The 19,930-nt window shown below is 36.3% G+C and overlaps 3 protein-coding genes and 1 pseudogene across 3 annotated transcripts; all 4 read right to left on the minus strand.

Moving 5' to 3' along the window:
- Nucleotides 1-207: 207 nt before the first annotated feature.
- On the minus strand, nt 208-1,888 carry LOC116127990 (UDP-glycosyltransferase 88B1-like). Its single transcript, XM_031413653.1, has one exon. It carries the CDS (start codon nt 1,784-1,786, stop codon nt 359-361), a length of 1,428 nt encoding a protein of 475 aa, XP_031269513.1. The 5' UTR covers nt 1,787-1,888; the 3' UTR covers nt 208-358.
- A 4,117-nt stretch (nt 1,889-6,005) lies between these two features.
- Nucleotides 6,006-7,564, minus strand: LOC116128049 (annotated as a pseudogene).
- Nucleotides 7,565-14,473: 6,909 nt separating this feature from the next.
- Nucleotides 14,474-16,354, minus strand: LOC116128025 (ABC transporter G family member 4-like). Its single transcript, XM_031413698.1, has one exon. It carries the CDS (start codon nt 16,352-16,354, stop codon nt 14,558-14,560), a length of 1,797 nt encoding a protein of 598 aa, XP_031269558.1. The 3' UTR covers nt 14,474-14,557.
- Nucleotides 16,355-18,544: 2,190 nt separating this feature from the next.
- Nucleotides 18,545-19,576, minus strand: LOC116127946 (protein SRC2 homolog). Its single transcript, XM_031413604.1, has one exon. The coding sequence runs from the start codon at nt 19,503-19,505 to the stop codon at nt 18,684-18,686; it is 822 nt and encodes a 273-aa protein (XP_031269464.1). The 5' UTR covers nt 19,506-19,576; the 3' UTR covers nt 18,545-18,683.
- Nucleotides 19,577-19,930: the final 354 nt, after the last annotated feature.

A 19,930-nucleotide genomic window follows, 5' to 3' on the forward strand; every position in this document is an offset into this window, starting at 1 on the left:
CGACTATGGAGCAGTTTATTAATAGAAACAGCTCAACTAATTTTCGCCCACCTTAACCAGGCCACATTGACCACTACAAATCAAGATTGACGGGGGTCCTTTCTATTGACCTACTGGTTTACGACAGTTCAGTCTGGTCATATCTGTCTTTGACTGTTAGCTCAGTCGATAAAAGCAAATGGAATAAACTATTAGATGAAAAATGCGTAACGAAAAAGTTTATTTCCTCAAATTAATAATTTATTTAATTTCTTTTCATCTTCCTCGGAATATCAAGTACATGTTATCCAGAATGAACCGATGGAATTTTCTGCTTTAAATGGAACTCAATCCAAGTGGGTACCACCACCAAGTTAACTCACTTATCATTGTTTAAATGACTCACCAACTTGGCTAAGGCGACACGAGATGACCCACCCTCCCTCGTGGCCGCCGCAGCTCCCTCTTTCATTGCTTTAACCTGCTGTCGCACCGCTTTACCATTATCCGACTCCATTAACTCAATGACTCGTTTCTCCAACTCGGTTGCACTCACCAATCCCTCCTCTGACGCATTCACTGGCAATGCTACCTTCATTTCCTCCACCAAGAACGTTTTATTCATCTTCTGCTCCGCATATAAAGGCCAAGCCAACATTGGCACGCTAGAATATACCGCTTCAAGAACTGAGTTCCAACCACAGTGAGTGACGAACCCGCCAACGGAGTTGTGACTCAGTACAGCCACCTGTGGGGCCCATGATTGCACCACGTATCCTCTATCTTTTGTCCTCTCCAAGAACCCTTCCGGCAAGAATGACTCTATACTTGGATCAGTTTCTGCTAACCTGCGCACTGTCTCATCGTTCGGTGGTGGAGTACGCACCACCCACAAAAATCTAACTCCACTTCTCTCTAGCCCATTTGCAATTTCTTTTAACTGTTCTGTATAAAACACCCCCATGCTTCCAAAACATAAAAACACTACGCTTTGACTCGGTTTAGAGTCGAGCCAACTCAGGCACTCGTGTTTTTCTTTACTACCTTCCTTCTTTTCACTCACCACTGGGCCTATGAAATGCACGGGTGGCATGGAGTCGCCTGGTGCACATTCTCCATTCGCTAGTGCTCTGCAAGCCCTTTCTTCAAGCAATTCAAACGAGTTTACGAGAAGCCCTGAAGATTTTGTCATGTTGAGGGCAGTGTCCACCAAGCACTGATACACATAAGTCGTACGATCAAACATGGATTCTGGCATGTCTTTTGCTCGAACGGACGGTGAGCCAGGGACATTTAATTTCATGTCTTCTAGGTCTTTCAAGTTCTTGGTTAAGCTTCTATGAATCTTGGGGTAGTAAATAAAATAAGAAAGGTTGTTTGCTCCAGAGGTGAAGTAATAGTAGGTTGGGATATTGAGACTTGACGAGACTTGAAATGCAGCGTTGCAAAAGAAATCAATAATAAATGCTTTGACTTCTGAGCGCTTGGAAATGGCCAAGAGGGTTTCAAGGAGATTAGGGTTATTGAGTTGACCAAGCTTGTAAACTAGGGTTGGGAAATCCTTTGCAATAGACAAAGCATTTTGAGGGAGAGCGACCGGTGGGAGATGGTAGAAGGTGATGGAGGGTATAGCTTTGGAGACGGCGGCTATATAGTCGTGAGTTGCAGCGGTTTCGAATGGAGCAGTGGGGATAATAACAGAGATTGAGAAAGAAGGATGGTTGGAAAGTATGAGTTTTCCTACCTCAACCATGGAGACTAGGTGACCACTTCCTGGACATGGATATAGAACAATAGCGCCCTCCATATCGTTGTAGTTTTTGAGTTGAAACTTGAAACAAAGGGATCAATTACAAGTAATCCCCTATTTCAAGAACAATACTACTCTGTTTATGTTGTGCACGTAATTCTTCCTCAACTCTGCTTACCCTTAAATAGAGTTTGTTGGACTTTCAAAAGCTTGTCTTATGTTTATGTTACGTAGTCAAATATTTTATAATATTATTATAAAGTATGTGTTCATTTTTTTCTGTGAAATCGATACACATTAAATAAAGATGATGCGGGCGGGCAGCTCGTTGAAGGGTTGATAACCATTTTTTTTATTTTTATTTTTTATTTTTGTGAAAGCCTCGGGTTCCTCTATATCCGAAGGTATAAGGATAATCCTGACTGGGTTGATGACATTCTAATACTTGAGAAATACGTTCATTTTTTGAGAAATGGGTGCATTGTAAATATGAAATATAAATACGTATAAAAAGGGATTTGTAGTAAAGCTTCTCATCAAAGTCCTTCAGTTGAGCGGTGGCATGGTACAGGTGCATTGTTAGGTGAAAGAAGAAGAAAAATTATAATTGCCTTTGAACTAGACATAACGTGGGTCCTGCTTCTAGTTCATTTATAATATGTCCAAGTAACTTCTAGAATGAGTTTTGTTAATTTTGTAGAAACGTATAATCTCTGACTATTAGATAACAAGATGACAACAAACCTTTAACCTATATATTTTTTGCTAGTAGTTGAAGCCATAACGTGGTTTGTTGTTGAAAATAATTTCTTCAATCAGAATCAATCTTACTCCCTTTCTTCTAGAACCTGGAATCGTCAGCGTGAAGGTAGGATTTTGGTACATCTTATTTAGTTTATGATTTATAAATGTTATATCAATGTATTAATTGAACCATAGATTATAATAAAACCCGTGAATGCAAGGTGTATTTGATTGTTGAAAAACGAAAACTGTAAGAGAATCTTTATTTCAATGTTGTCAGCCTTGATTGAAGAGCTCCGTGCATTTTAAAAGTGCACTATTTTTTAGGTTTTCAATATATAGAGATTTCAAATCATGAAAAATAATAATTAATAATTCCTTACACGTTTTCAAAACACAAATTTTCACATGAATCAATATTCAAAGCTAAATGCAATGGAAATCCCACAACAATCGGAAAAACGGAGATCAACCTTAACGTAGCAAAGGAAGAATGGCAATTCAAGAATGAAGACAAGATTGATATTTGGTTAAATGCATTTTCAATCCTTAATCCTGTAACCATCATTTGATTACCTCAAAGCATTCTTTTAAAGTCGCAATGGAATCATAATCAGTGGCGGCGGAGCCACATGCAGGCCACCCCACCCTTGCAAGGGGCTCCCTTAATTATTAAAGTGCTAAAAATTCTTTTCACACTAATGAAGAATTATGATTACAGCAAACATTAATCATTTCAGTATGATTAGAGATATATATATATATATATATACATATATATATATATATATATATATATTATAGAATATATATATATATATATATATATATGTGCTTGCTTGCTGTTAGGGTCAAAAATCATATTGGGCTTGACGAGGTCCAATAACGAAATAAACATGTCACGGTTCAAGGTCTCAACCCAATCTCGATTGGGTCTACGCTTAAAATCACCTTGCGACTTACCCACTCTATGAGTTGGGTTATCCTATAAATTAAGCTAAACTGGGTTTCAGCCCATTAGCCTGCAACAGTCATAAATAGGAAATCAGAATCCCATTCTATTTCCTCTTCTACTAAGATTTCAAATCTTACTCAAACTATTAAACTTGATCTGATAAGGTTAAGAAATCATATCTTTTTTATGATAGGGATTATCTCCCAAAAGAGGACTTAATGTCCTACTAGGATTTCAACCCCTTGGGTTCACTATAAAAACAGAGGCTCGCCCTCTCATTAGGGGGCAGTCTCCCATAGTCAATCTACACTACTCAAAACCATCTATTTGCTCCTAAGTTCTTGCTCCCAAGAACCCGACGCCTCCGCCATAGTCCTTGCCTCCGACAAGACTCCTGGTAATTCTTCTTCTCCTTAATTCTTATTAAATCTCTTTCAGTCTTGCTGACTTGAGCATCGGAGTGCCTACGGCAAACACCACCTCGGTGTTTTCCGAAAGCTTCACACTTGCCCTTTCATGTGTGCAGATCTAACGGATTGTCAGTGACCTCAACCTCACGGGATCACACCCTATTTTCATAACGGTAGATTTTTTGCATCTACACTTGCTTTGATATTTGCTTCAGTAGGTTTGGATTTTGAATAAGTTATTAGATTTTAAATTATTACATGTTTTGGCCACTCCAGAAGTAATATCGTTGCTCCGCCCTTATCTTAATCAAAAGTTATATATTAATGAAGGCTTAAGAGAATGATCAATTATTGTTGATTAGTTAATTAGGTTTTTCCTATTTCTTAATTTTTTATTTTTTTTAAATGCTCCATATTTGTCAATTGGGTCCAATTGTAATTCATTTATTTTCAATAATTGATCTAGGTTAAATGCATTGTCAATCAACTCTGTCCTGTAACCATCATGCATTGTCAAACATTGCTCTTTGCAAGATTGGTCAGCAGCATGTGGGTGACTGTGTTTCGGTATAAGCAACTTCACTGGAGAGCTATGGTGTATACAATTCTCCTAGCACAGTGGTGGTGAATGGGTGAATGCTTATGATTTGGAAAGGAATAAAGCCATTATTTACTCCTCAACAAATGGACACGCTAGCTTTACTCATCCTGGCAAGTGGCACCTACATTCAATGGTTTGCTCGTAGTAATTTATTTATTGATTCAAGCATCCATTATGAACTTGCTGCTGCACAGTATCTTGGAGATGGTGTTGTTACTAAGCCTTGTTGGCTGCAGTTTATTAGAGAATTGGGTCTAAAGATTGTTTAAGATTTATATAACCAAGCTAGATAAGATAATGTAATATTTTACCCATGAGACTTGGGTATTCGGTTGAAAGCATCTTTAATAAGCTCCACGTATAACTGTGTGGGAAGGAAGGTCCTACTGTTCCCAAGAAAAATAACTATTGGGTGGGCGACGAAAGAGGCTAGCTTCATGGCAGACTGCAGTTGGAAGAATTTGAAAGTCAAGCCTGTAATATTTGTATGACTTATAGAGAAATTCAAGATAAGTAGGGTAGAATTGCATTTGAAGCAAAAGATCTTATCAATACGATGAAGGGTTGTGCGGAATATGTATCCTGATCGAGTCATGTCTGCCCAAATTGGCGGCCCTAGGGTTTCAACCAAGAAGAAGAAAACCAGATCTCAAGGGCCTGCCTGCAGAATTTCAAAATTGCAGGGGATTGCGTTACAGGTTTCAAACCTATGGGGCTCACTAATCGAACACTAGGTCTTTTTTGTGATTTTCCCAGTTCATAAAAGTCACTAGGTAATAAGGATCCCTTTGTTTTGTTATTTTGGATAGGATTTTGAGAATAACATTGGGTAATTGAATAGGATGAGCATTACAAGGTAAAACTTAAAAATTCACAAAAAAAACCTCTTAGGTTTGCTAATTTAACTAAACACTACAATATATAAAATTTTTATAAAATGAGAAAAATACCCCCACTCATCCACAGTGTCAGATTCCGACCACCACCGCAGGAATCTGGCCAGAAAATGGCGTTACGATGCAGACCTGTCGGATCTGGTCAACCGTGCGTCAATATGGCATTTTCTGACCAGATCCACCATTGATCTGGTCGAAAAAGGCCAGATCTACGGCTAGATTTGGTCTTAGACGGCCGCAAAAGGCCAGATTTGGTCGTTGTTGACCGTCAACGACGGCCATTTCTTTGGTTGTTGCTGATGGCCAAATCCAATGTGGATCTGATCGAAAAAGGCCAGATCGACGAATTAATGACCATTGTTTTTGTTAATTTTTAAACTTTTTTTCTAAGAGGTGTTTAATTAAATTAATAAACTGAAAGGGTTTAAGAGTAATTAAAAAAATAGAATAGTATTTCTCAAATAATAAAATAAATAAGTATTCTGAGAATAGGATTATGAATATGAATAGGAATAACAAAACAAAGGTAGCCAAGATTATTTAATAGTTAATACTATTCATTTGACTTAAATTATGAAAATCAGAAAATATAAGATTTAAGAAGATGAAAAATAGTAAAATACATTAAAGAAAAAGTTTTTATTTATTTACTATTATTATTTTCCTCATCTTCCTCACCATATCAACTGCATGCTAGCCAGGAAATAATTAATACCTCACAAATGAATTAATGCTAATTTTAGCATTAAAATGGAAGTATTCCCACCAGTAATTTCCTCATCCTTGTTTAAATGACTCGGCCAACTTGGCTAAGGCGACATGAGATGTCCCACCCTCTGTCATGGCCGCCGCAGCTCCGTCTCTCATTGCCTTAACCTGCTGTCGCACCGGTCGACCCTTATCAGGGTCCAGCAATTCAGTCACTCGTTTCTCTAACTCGGTTGCACCCACCAGCCCCTCCTCTGAAGCGTTCACCGGCAAAGCTACCTTCATTTCCTCCACCAAGAATGTTTTGTTCATCTTTTGCTCTGCATAGAGGGGCCACGCCAACATTGGCACCCCAGCGCACACTGCTTCAAGAACTGAGTTCCAACCACAGTGAGTGACGAACCCGCCCACTGAGTTATGACTCAGTACAGCCACCTGTGGGGCCCATGTTTTCATCACGTATCCTCTATCTTTTGTCCTCTCCAAGAACCCTTCCGGCAAGAATGACTATGCCCGGATCAGCTACTGCTAACTTGCGCAGTGTCTCATCGTTCCGTGGTGGATTACGCACCACCCACAAAAACCTAACTCCACTTCTCTCTAACCCAATTGCAATTTCTTTTAACTGTTTTGTATAGAACATCCCGAGGCTTCCAAAACATAAAAACACTACGCTTTGACTCGGTTGAGAGTCGAGCCAACTCAGGCACTGGTGTTTTTCTTTACTACCTTCACTCTTTTCACTCACCACTGGGCCTATACAATATACAGGTGGCATGGTCACGCCTGGTGCACATTCTCCATTCACTAGAGCTCTGTAAGACCTTTCTTCCAATAATTCAAACGAGTTTACGATAAGCCCTGCACATTTTGTCATGTTGATGGCAGTGTCCATGAAGCACTGATACACAGTAGCCTCATGGTCAAGCATGGCTTCTGGCATGTCTTTTGCAGGGAAGGACGGCGAGCCTGGGACATGTAATTTCATGTCATCCATCTCTTTCAAGCTCTTTGTAGTGCTTTTATGAATAGTGGGGAAGTAAACAAAAACAGCAAGGCCGTTTGTGCCAGAGGTGAAGTAATAGTAGGTTGGGATATTGAGACTTGACGAGACTTGGAATGAAGCGTTGCAAAAGAAATCGATTATAAAGGCTTTGAGTTTTGAGTGCTTGGAGAGTTGCAAGAGGGTTTGGTGGAGACTAGTGTTATTGAGTGTAGCAAGCTGGTACATAAGGGCAGGGAAATCCTTTGGAGAAGAGAAAGCATTTTGAGGGAGAGCGACGGGTGGGAGGTGGTGGAAGCTGATGGAGGGTGTGGCCGTGGAGACGACGGCTATATAGTCGTCAGTGACGGCGGTTTCGAATGGTGCAGTGGGGATAATGATGAAGATTGAGAAACAAGGGTAGTTGGACAGAATGAGTTTGCCTAGCTCAACCATGGTCACTAGGTGACCCCTTCCAGGAGAGGGATATAGAACAATGGCGTCCTCCATTTAGATTTAGATTTTGAGTTGAAACTTGAAACTATTTGTGGGGATCAATCACAAGTGCTGCTGAATTTCAAGAACAATCCTCTAGTACTGTATATAGTACGCTAATTAATTGAGTGATGGGGGTCAGTTATTATGGTGGAAGAATTGACACACGAACCCATCAAGATCAAAGCTTTAATTATCAGAATTATGTAGTTTGTTATCATATAATAACTGGGTTAATATCGTTGTACTGTTCTTGTGTTAAAGATTAATAAACGATGATAGGAATATGAGATCCTAAATTCTCTTAAAAAATTTCTTAGAAACAACACAATTATGATCCACTTAGCTGTCTCTGTATCCAATGAGAAGCAGAAACTTCTCTCTTAATTGATGAGAAGAAGACTGGTGTAGGACTCAGAACCACAAACTGACGATATAGCCATACAGGCTTGGGGTTGGTTCGTTCAACTCATTAATGTTTCTTTTCATGGGTTTCCCTCGTGAAATGGCCCCAAAATTTGCTGTCTCATTAATGCCGCTTTTGTTTTCGTAATCATATGTCAGTCTAAAACTTTTTATTTTTATTTATTTTTATTATTATTTTTTTATAGAAATATAATATTAACAAAAAGGTATATTATTTTAAAAATGATTGAGAATGTTATATTAAATTTATTTGATTAAATTAAAATAAATTGGTCATATATTATATTGGTATATTTGGTTAAGTGAAATAAAATGGTAGATATATTATATAGATTCCTGAATTGTCATTCTTTGTAATATTATTATTTGGATTATTTCTTATCCCTTATATTTGAGATTTTGCTAAAACACTCTAATCATAATAAAAATTTAAATTATAATAAAAACACCTTCACTCACCCAAACCACTGTCGCCCATCGGTCGTGGCATGAATGGTCGGCTATACGCGGATCTAGCCGTTTAAGGCTAGATCTGGGGACGTAGCCAAAAATGAAATGTAGGGCAGTCAAAGTTGAAAGGACAATACAATTTTAATTAAAATAAGTACAAGTTTTGTATTTATAAAATTCTCATTAACTAATAAATTTATAATTGTTCTTAATAAGTTTTCATCTTTTGAAAATACTATATAATGACTTCATTATCAATATTATCAAATACATCTTTCCCTATATAGACAATTAAGCTATCATTCAACCATTGAACACTCATTTTATTTCGCAAACGATTCTTCACAAAAATTCATTTTTGATAATGGTCTCTCTACACTAGCAGTGGCAACGGGTGAAATCAATGCTAATTTCGTCAACAAATAAACTAATAAAAATACTTTAACAAAAAATAAATTAAAGTAATATAAATGAATTGAAATAGATCTTAATGTAATATTTAAAAAAAAAAAAAATAGATCTTACATTTTATACATTGACTAAAATTAAATTGATATGTGTAAAAAAATCTATTCAAATTACCAAATATTTGTATAATTAAATCCACATTTTCATAACACTTATAAAACAATTAAATTTAACTCCCATTTGAATCAAACATTTTTTTTATAACAAATATTAAAACAATGTAGTCCCAAGAAACCCATCTTCTCCGCTTAAAAAAGAAAAAACAAAAAAAAAACACAAAATCAACCAATTACATGACAAATTGAATAAAAAACAAGCTTATCGGCTTGATAGGTGAGAGAAAACTATATTTGTGTGGATAAAGAATTAGATATTTAAGAAAAAATTTGAAACTTAAGTTGTTGAATTAGTTATGGGCAATAGAGAAAGAACAAGTCTGGGAGGTAGGAAAAGAGAAGTTTAGTTTTGACAACCCAAAAGAAAAAAAGAGATTTTAACTTATTTTATGAATTGAATTTTTTTGTAATTTATTTTTCANTCATGGGTTTCCCTCGTGAAATGGCCCCAAAATTTGTTGTGTCATTAATGCAGCTTTTGTTTTCGTAATCATATGTCAGTCTACAACCCTTTTTTTTTTTTTTTTTTAATTATTATTATTATTTTTATGACAATGTAATATTAATAAAAAAATATATTATCTTAAAAATTATTAAAAATATTATATTAAATGTATTTAATTAGATTAAAATAAATTAGTGATATGTTATATTGATATGCTTGGTTAAGAGAAATAAAATGGTAGATATATTATATAGATTACTGAATTGTTATTCTTTATAATATTATTATTATTTTATTATTTGGATTATTTTTTATCCCCTTATATTTGAGATTTTGCTAGAACACCCTAATCACAGTAAAAGTTTAAATTGTAATAAAAACACTTCTACCCACCCAAACCACTGTCGCCCATTGGTCATGGTATGAATGGCCGGCTATATGTTGATCTAGCCATTTACGGTAAGATTTGGGGACATAACAAAAAATGAAATGTAGGGCGGTCAAAGTTAGAAGGACAATACAATTTTAAATTAAAATAAGTACAAGTTTTATATTTATAAAATTCTCATTAACTAATACATTTATAATTGTTCTTAATGAGTTTTCATCTTTTGAAAATACTATATAATGACTTCATTATCAATACTATCAAATACATCTTTCTCTATATAGATAACTAAGCTATCATTCAACCATTGAACACTCATTTTATTTCACAAACGATTCTTCACAAAAATTCATTTTTGATAATGGTCTCTCTACACTAGCAGTGGCAACGAGCGAAATCAATGCTAATTTCATCAACAAATAAACTAATGAAAATACTTTAACAAAAAAATAAATTAAAGTAATATAAATGAATTGAAATAGATCTTACTGTAATGTTTTTTTTTTAAAAATAGATCTTACATTTTATACATTGACTAAAATTGAATTGATATGTGTAAAAAAATCTATTCAAATTACCAAATATTTGTGCAATTAAATCCACATTTTCATAACACTTGTAAAACAATTAAAGTTAACTTCCATTTGAATCAAACATTTTTTTATAACAAATATTAAAATAGGTAAAACAATGTAGTCCCAAGAAACCCATCTTCTCCACTAAAAGAAAAAAAAAAAAACAAAATTGGCCAATTACATGACAAATTGAACAAAAAATGAGCTTATCGGCTTGATAGGTGAGAGAAAACTACATTTGTGTGGATAAAGAATTAGATATTTAAGAAAAAATTTGAAACCTCAGTTGTTGAATTAGTTATGGGCAATAGAGAAAGAACAAGTCTGGGAGGTAGAGAAAGAGGAGTTTAGTTTTGACAACCCAAAAGAAAAAATGAGAGTTTAACTTATTTTATGAATTGAATTTTTTTTGTAATTTATTTTTCATTTAGGGGTAAATTTGTAAAACTTGTTAAGAATTTTTAAAACTTAAGAAGGGTCAACTGGCCCTCCTTGAAACCCCATTCCATCTATCTCTAGCTAGATTGATGACCAGAAACAACCAAATGGCCTTAAATTTGGCAAAAAATAGCTAGATCTATGGTCGTTAATGGCCATGGATTTGGCCAAAAACAGCCAGATCCATGGCCATCTGGTCGTTTCCATCCATCGATAAGACTAGATTGGTGCACAATAGCCCAAATCCCACCAATCGTGCATCGTTCCGGCAACGACAACGACAACCGACGGCCAGCGTTGGTGGCCAAATCCAACCATCTATCTTGGGTAATTTGGTTCAAATTCAAGGGTAATAATGTCCTAAAAATTTTGTATATAAGGATAAAATAGTCAATGAATATTCTTGTAAATTGTGTCAAGAACAAAGGCATTATTGTCCAAATTTTTTATTAGTTAGGGGTAAAATTTTAACAAAATTAAGATCTTCAAGTAATCGTAAAATACCTAAGAAAATGGTTGTGTTCAAATTACTACCTATATAACTAACAGTGACTACTACTGATATTGGAGGATTACTAGAATTTTTTATTACTTGACAACCAAACATGATAATATCAATTAGTCTTTTTGGTACATTGTTTGAAATAATATTCTATTCTAATAGGATATGATTGATTTAATCAAATAGGATATGATTTTGAGAATGTGTTTGGTACATTTTTTGAAAACATTTTTGGAAAACATTTTTTGAAAATATTTAGATTATTGTTTAACCCTTATATTTGTTAATTTAGCTAAACATCCCCCAAAATAAAATTTATAAATTAACAAAAACACCCACAACAGACTGTCGAAAGCCAACCACCATCATCGAACAGTGGTCGACAGTTGCCAGAATGGCGCATGACTGGATAGATTTGACCAATCGTGCGTCGATCTGACCTTTTTCGACTAGATCAATCATGTATACAACCAGATCTATAGTCATAATCTAGCCATCATTAACAGCCAGATTGATTTGGCCATTAACAACCAAATCTTTAGTCGTAGATTTGGCCGTTAACAAAATAACTTGCATTTCTTTTAATAATTTCAACACCAAAATATATATTTCTAAAAGTTAAAAACTTATCCCATGTTACAACCTCTTCAATACAAATCTAGAACTTGGAAGAGAATAAGATAATAAGGCGGTGAGGTAGGCAAATGCTAATTGTTGAAGCAAAAGAGGAAATGTGGTAGGTCTACAAAGGGGAACGACTCTTTCAAAGCTGTAACCTGTAATTAAACCATTGATTGAAGAGCCAAGTGAAATGCATCGCTTTTAAGGAAGAAGAAAGAATTTGACAATTAAGCAGAAACTAAGTAGCAACTCTGCAACACATATTGGGTTAGGTGAGAATTGGGATTCACCCTTAATAGAAAAATAAATGTAGAGAAAACCAATATCATCTTAATCGATACATAAAATAATGGTCCGAACTACAGGTTTAATAGAATTGGATGACCCAACAACGTAACTCTACCGCACGTATATGTTCGGTGAGAATATGCAGTAGAATAATATTACACATACATCATTCTCATATAATATTTCTCATACAATATTATGTGGTAAGATGTGATTGGGTGAAAGTTTAATTTTAACTTTAAATTAGCCAATCATATCTTACTATATAATATTGTATGAAAAATATTATATAAAAATGATGTATATGTAATATTAATCTATACAGTATGGCTACTTATTTAACACCACCGAATTGTCAATAGAAATTCAATTATTATCTAGAAGCTTTGTAGATATGGTATAATCACAATGGCACAAGTTACTATGAGCCTACAAAAGAGGATCTCCGGGCTGAATTAATAAATGATCTCAAAATGGGCTTTTCCTTCGATAGAAAATCATGAATAAGGGCCACTACTTTGTTGAGCAAGCCCCATCTTCACGAAATTGATCATGAGGAGATGAGGGCTCAAGAAGATCAACGTTGAAAAGGAAGAATAGCCATTCAAGACTAGAAACATACATAGTGCCCTGCCCTGCCCTAGAAAGTCTAAATCTTAGAGATGACAATGAAAATCAATGATGTAGTTAACGAAATTGTCTCTTTTATTAATAAATTAATAAATAACCTTATAATGTGTAATTCTAAAACATTCTCATACAGGGGATAATAGTTTTATTAACTGCCTCTGAATAATTGAGTATTTTAATAGGGACTCTTAGGTGTATTACTCAACAGATTCTGAGTTCGAGTCTCTTTTTTGTTGCTAATAGGGATAATCACTAAAACTCTTACCCAATCGGTATCTAGGGTCCTGAAAGATTAATTGAAATGCGTGTAAGTTGGCTTAGACACCCCCGATCATCGAAAAAAAAAAAAAAAAAAGATAATAGTTTCATTTTTTTAATTGGATGGTACCATCACTATATTTGCAAAATTAATCAAGTGATGAAACTGTCTATACGTAATTTTGTGTCTTTCAACATATAGATGAGACTTATTTCAAGTTGCGTTTGGGCTTCCTTGTTTCCAACCCAATAACTCTAACCATATCCCATTGAAATTAGATTGAATAAAGTTGTCGTCTTCAGGATCCATAACAATAAGATTTTTAATGAACAATTACACTTAGAAATTTGTTTGATTATCCTATTTAATAACATCAACATGCATGGTTAATGAAGGAGAAAACAAAGAAGACACGAGAGAAGCGATTAGAGAGTTCACATGTGACTACAGAAAGAGGAACCCGTGAACATGCACTGATTTATAACGAAAGCAAACAAAGCACAGCATTTCGAGATCCGACAGCACTACATTACCCTATTTATGATGAGAACGACACTTTGGATTCTTCACTCATCCATCATCTTTTAATATCAATAGATTGAGACCCGTGACTTCTAATTATCAGAAAATGATGGGGTCACCAACCTTATGAACTTATCAAAGCTATCTTTTTCTAAATTATTTGGAGCCCACATTATTATTCTATGTATCTATTTTTGATATTCAGGGTGTTCGGGCCAGTTTGCATACACCTCAACTAATTCCTGAAGTCTATTGGACACTCTATAAGCCTAAAAGACCAGGTAAACTATAATATTATTGTGGTAGGTGGCCTCAAGGTTTAAATCTAAAAACTCAAGGAAGAGAGCAAACCTCCTTGACCGGTAGGCTAATCCCATCTCAACTAATCCCCCAAGTTCATTGAACACCCTATAAACCATAAGGATCAGGTAAGTTATAATATTATTATGGTAAGTGGCTCCAAAGTTTAAACCCAAGAACTCAAGAAATGGAGCAAACCTCTTTAATCGGTAGGCCAACCCCTTGGGGTTTATTATTCTGTGTTTAAGATGTTGAGGAGATGCGCAACATTCTTATACACATCTCAATTTCAAGTCTCTAAATCATAAACTCAGTAAAAAGTTATCTTTAATGCTAAATACTCATCTCTTGATTGGCATGCATCAATAGAAAGTTTTCTTTTAAAAAGACATATCAAAGTAATTGGAAAAATACATAGATATAAAAAGTATATAAGTGTGAATTGAACATGCTTTACTAGCATAGTAATTTGAATTTATTATTGATTTGAGAGAGATCAATAAAGACTCAGAATCCATAACGAAAGCTTCAAAGTTTTAGAAACAGATTCCCAAAAGCATGTTGAAAGAACACTAAATAAACTTGATAATGATCTCTGCACCGGCCTCTTCACTTCTTTGATTGTGAAACCCTTCTGATCAAAACCATGAAACAAAGCACCCGGTAAAGCACAAAGAATCCAATCAAGAAATAAATGTTTGTCCACCTCTGCCTCTCATGGAGTCCTCTCTTCTCCAACACATCTCCTCCTGTCACCATGCACGTGCTGTTCTCTTCGTACCAAATAAAGCACCTTGACGAAAGGCAAGAATACTCATTGATAAGGAGAGCGTCGAGGGCATATTTATACATTGAAAAGAAGTACATGAAGAGCCAATACTTGGGCAAACTGTCTTTTGAGATGAAGTAGCCAGAGAAGAGAAAGAAAGCACCGAGAAGTATTGTTACAAGTGAAGTTCCGGCGATGTAATTTGGTGCTAGAGAGCTCAAGAAGAGAACAAAAGAATTAGCCATTATAACTATCACCCAAATGACCAAAACAAAGTAAGCAAAAGCTTGCCATGAACCACAAAGCCCCACTAAGAAGTAGACCGAGAATGAGTATATGACTGCAACTGCAAGCAAGTATGGCAAAAAAACAAGAGTATTTGCAATGAGATAACTCGATAGCCGGTAAACCCCACTTGATGTTTCTCGCAGTAGAATTTGCCTTTCATTAATGAAGATCGGAAGAGTTTCAGTTGTTGAGGAGAGAAGGAAAGTGAGAGTGAAGGCAAAGAGACCAAACCTCTTCTCTATCCCTTGCTTATCATATCCCATATTGATGTAGATTGTTCCTAGAACAAGACCTACAATAAGAGCTTCTAATGTGTTTGTCAATAGCAGCTGTCTTGTTCTGTAAATAATCTTCCAAGACCTATTATATAGAGTGCAGATTTCTTGGATCCTTGAGCTTCTATATCTGATATTTTTCACTTCATGATCAAAAGAAACAGAATTAAAGGCAGAATCCTTAGGTGATGAAGGGAGAGGTGGTGGTGTAATAGATTTATAACTATCCTGGAGCTGGTTTAGTATTTCCATGGTATATTCAAGGGCGTTAAGTTGAGGGGGAACAGTAAAGCCATTGGAGAGTAAGAATGTTTGTAGGGAAGAAAGTGTGCCATGGTGCACAACACTCCCTTTTGATAGCATGAGAATTCTATCAATTGTAGAAAGGATCTTGAAACTTGGTTGATGTATGGATAAAACCACAGTGCGGTGGCGTGAAATAGCGATGGATTTGAGGATCTGCATCACGTTGCAAGCTGAGCTGCTATCGAGCCCTGAAGTCGGCTCATCAAGAAGCAAAACAGCAGGGTCATGGAGGAGACTGAGGCCTATGGAGACTCGTCTACGTTCTCCACCTGATAAACCATGAGCCAGCCGAGTATTGGCCAAGTGTGTTAACTTGAGCTCCGCGAGAAGAGTTGAAACAATGGTATCAATATGGGATGGATTAGGAACAAGAAGGCGGGCTGAAAAGGCAAAAGTTTCAGAGACAGTGAGCGAGGGGATGCATGCATCATGTTGAGGGACATAAGCGGAAAGCTTGCGGAACGAAGAAGGGTTGATAGGGGAAGAATTGAGAAGGAGAGTGCCATTAGTGGGTGAAATTCGAGCAGCTAAAATGTCAAGGAGAGTGGATTTTCCTGCTCCACTTGGACCAACAATGGCAAGGATTTGAGATGGATAGGCAGTGAGTGAGACCTCACGGAGAATGTAAGATGGAGGTGATGATGTGCAAGCTTTGTAAAGGAAGGAGGGAACAATGGAGGAACTTGATTTGATATAGGAGACTGAGGAAGCTGTTAATTTGTAAGTTTTGAGTGGAGATGCTAGTGGCGGTGGTGATTGGTCTTCCATGGAGGATGAAGAGAAAGTTGAAGAGAGAATAAACTTGGGATATAGAGAGAAAGATGAAGAGAGGTTTGTTGAAGAAATTTTCCATGAGTATAGTGTTGATGGAGGGATAAGAAGTAGAATTAAAAAGTTCTGGGGGTGCCATATTGGAGCTAATATTAAAAATTAATTAGTACATAGACATGCCAAAATAGAAATATTACTAAAGCAAATATTCGATATAGTTAAATAAAATTTAATTAAGAGAGAGAGAGAGAGAGAGAGAGGACAAAGAATGGTTTTAGATTAGTGAAGGTTAAGGGTTGATGAGAAATTGGGCAAAATAGATAGGGGTATTCAAAAGAACCGATTGGAACTAGAACTGACGGGTATCCGGCATTTAGTTTCGGTTTCTACCCATAACCGACTGTCAACGGGTAGGTTCTGGTTTCAAATTTTTGGAATCGTTACTGTACAGTTTCGATTCCGGTTCCTATAGTTAGGAACTGGAATCGGGATCCGAGACCAATTTAAAATAAAATTAAAGAATAGGGGGTTAATAAAATCTTTTATAGAAAAAGTAATGTGAATACATTTATATTTATACTTCATAACATTTAAAGTAATTAGTTTGACATTTGAGAATTTACCTTTACAAAGTAATGGAGTTTATAATTTGTAATTTTATTTTTGTTAACAAGTGCCAGGTGGGGGGATATTTGTAAAATTTTAAGGGTTTATTTGCCATTTTAAAAACTTTTGAGGGTAATTGAATTTTATAGGATACCCAGAATCGGAACCGGAACCATTGTTACAGGTTTTGGTTTTGGGTATCTATGGTTCTAGTTTTTTTGAAAAATACAGGATATCTGGAACCGAACACCCCTAAAAATAGAGGAATGGCGTCTGAGAATCATGTAATTATTAGAAGACAAAAGACATGATATACTTACTCACCAATCACACCATTCATTCACGAGCTCACAGTTCTCTCTGTGTCTCTGGAGATTTGGCTAGCCTATCTTAGAGTTGACGATGACTATCAGATGAGGTTTGCATTAAATAGTTGCCAGTCCGTGAATTCTTCAGCGCCATATACATACAAGAGCTAGCATCACCATCATGCATGAGAATGAGATCTCAACTTGGTAAGATAATTTACAAATTGAAATGCAACTAGATTAACTAGATTACTGCTGCACTACTACTATATAGTAACAAAAGCTAGCCAATTTTTCATAAGATAATGGATAAAAAGAAAATTAGAACAGAGAATTGAAACCTGGCTATATGTTGTAATCTATCTAGGAAGAAGAAAATTCAGTTGTATTTTTTTTATTTGAATAGTTCTCTGAATATTTACTTAATTAATGTGTAGTGATTATAGAGACATATGCTTTAGGAATGAAGTAATAGTGTTTTAAAAGAATCATCATTGCGTGGCTTGATAATAACATAACAAATGAAGTTCTAACATGATCTCTAAGTTTAACTCTTCTTAATGGTAAAAGAACAAGAGGAAGATCTAACATAGTCTCTTAAGTTCAAGTTCTCATGACCTCTAATAAGAATGATCTTTGGAGCTCTTACTCGATCGATAGTTTCAGGATCTTGAAAGATTAGTTGAGATGCAGACAAACTGATCCAAACAGCCCTGTCTTAAAACAAAAAAAATATATCGTTTTAAAAGGACTCTTATTCTCAAGCATAAATACAAACTTTTACCTATTGGTTAAATTATTATGAAATGGGTACACCTCAAAGAGAGAGGTTCGAGCAATATTTAGGTTCAAGATTCTAAAACTAGGCCTTGGTTTGGAGAGGCTCTCACTATCTATAGGCTGTGAAAATAGAGTATATTAAGTTGGGCCTAATCTAATGGTAGGCTACAGGCCCAAAAATTCAAAACCTTCCATAAAAGCGGGCCAAAAAGTCAAGCAGTGACAACTATGTTTGGTGCAACCAAACTCTAGAGCCTATCCAGTGGACCATATATCAGAAGACAGAAGTCATCATCCCTCTAACTCTTTAACCATTGGATACTACTTTTGTGGCTTAGAGAATAAAGAAAAAGAGAGAATTTGTTTTCAGAAAAGAAAAGGATAACAAGGCATTTGCCTTGATTCCAACTACTGAAACGACAGCGCATAGGCTTCACTTTTTTAATTCTGCTTTCTTAACCTCAATAAACTGAATCCATTTATAAATCATATGAAAATACATTGAAATTCGTATAAAATTATTAATCAATCATTTTAACGAAGAAACTTATAGATAAGTAGGGCCACAGATTCTTCTTCACGTTTTAAAAAAAGCAAAAACCACAAAGAGGGATGGCACCACCCACGACACTCTAGAACTCCTCATCATCATAACCAACATCATCATCATCATCTTCCACTTTCTCTGCCACGTCATCTGCGATATGATCCTCCAGCGCATCAGCACCCTCAGCCAAAGCTAGTCCACCAACAACTCCAGCCACTGCACCCACAGCCAATCCCGTCCCCATCCCACCAAATTTACTCTTTTTCTCCTCCTGTTGTCCATAATACCCTCCACTTGCCTGACCATACGTTGTTGGTGGAGCATTGTACCCGCCGTAGGGATAACCGCCTGGTGGTGGAGCAGTTGAATAGTATGGATTTGGTGGCGGTGGTGGTTGAGCGTAGGGGTAACCGTAGGACGGCGGAGCAGAGTAGTCTCTGGATCCTTGTGGGGGGACCCCATAAGGAGCTGCGTAATACGCATCTCGTGGAGCATAGCGGGGATCAATGATCGTTACCTTAACCTCAACTTTTCCGTGAGGCCTCCCAGATGGTCGCCTGAGAGTCAAAGTACGGGTAACACGCTCACCGGCGCCGGTTTCATCAAGAACTTCTTTGAGCTTGAGGCGAGCGGAGCCGATCAGCTTCTTGGTAGCCTCCTCGTCGCCAGCGTGGACTATGTCGATGAAGAGTGTGGTTTCACCGTCGACGGGGCCAGGTAAAGAGATGGTAAGTCTCTCGTCCCAGTGGGGACAGGTGTCACCCTCTTCGTCGACCTTGGTAGAGGACTTGTAATTAGGATCAACCCAAACGACAGCGTATGGCCTGATGGGGCCGTAGCGCCAGTTGACGTTCTTGAGGTCTTTGGCTGAGGAGATGATGACCTCTACTTGGTAGCGAGAAGCCATTGAAAAGGATAAAATGGGAATTGAAAGTTGAGAAGGAAGAAGTGCGTTGGGAATATTTAGGCTTGCTATTTTTGATTGGTATTTATAGGTTGCAATGGAGGGTAAAATAAGCTTAGAGAGTAAGCATTGTATCTTTAATTCGAAAAGTTAACTGACAAATGGCGGTTTTAACTAGGGAAGGGCTAACGAGAGAATTTGAAGTTACTTGAAATAGGCGTATTCTGTGCATGTGATGGACTTTAGCTTCTAGATGCCAAGCTACACGGGATGAACGCGGTTCTAATTTTATTTTTAGTTCTGGGACCGTTTAAATATCATCAGTCGTTAGTCCAAGTGCTATTTCTATCCAAAGTTCCAACTTCCAAACCCGTTACTCAGTTGACCGGTTGATGCACGGTTTCTTTTAGGCTCTAATTAATAATTAT

The sequence above is a fragment of the Pistacia vera genome, unplaced genomic scaffold, assembly GCF_008641045.1.
Source record: "Pistacia vera cultivar Batoury unplaced genomic scaffold, PisVer_v2 Contig196, whole genome shotgun sequence".
In the NCBI taxonomy this organism is placed as follows: Eukaryota; Viridiplantae; Streptophyta; class Magnoliopsida; order Sapindales; family Anacardiaceae; genus Pistacia; species Pistacia vera.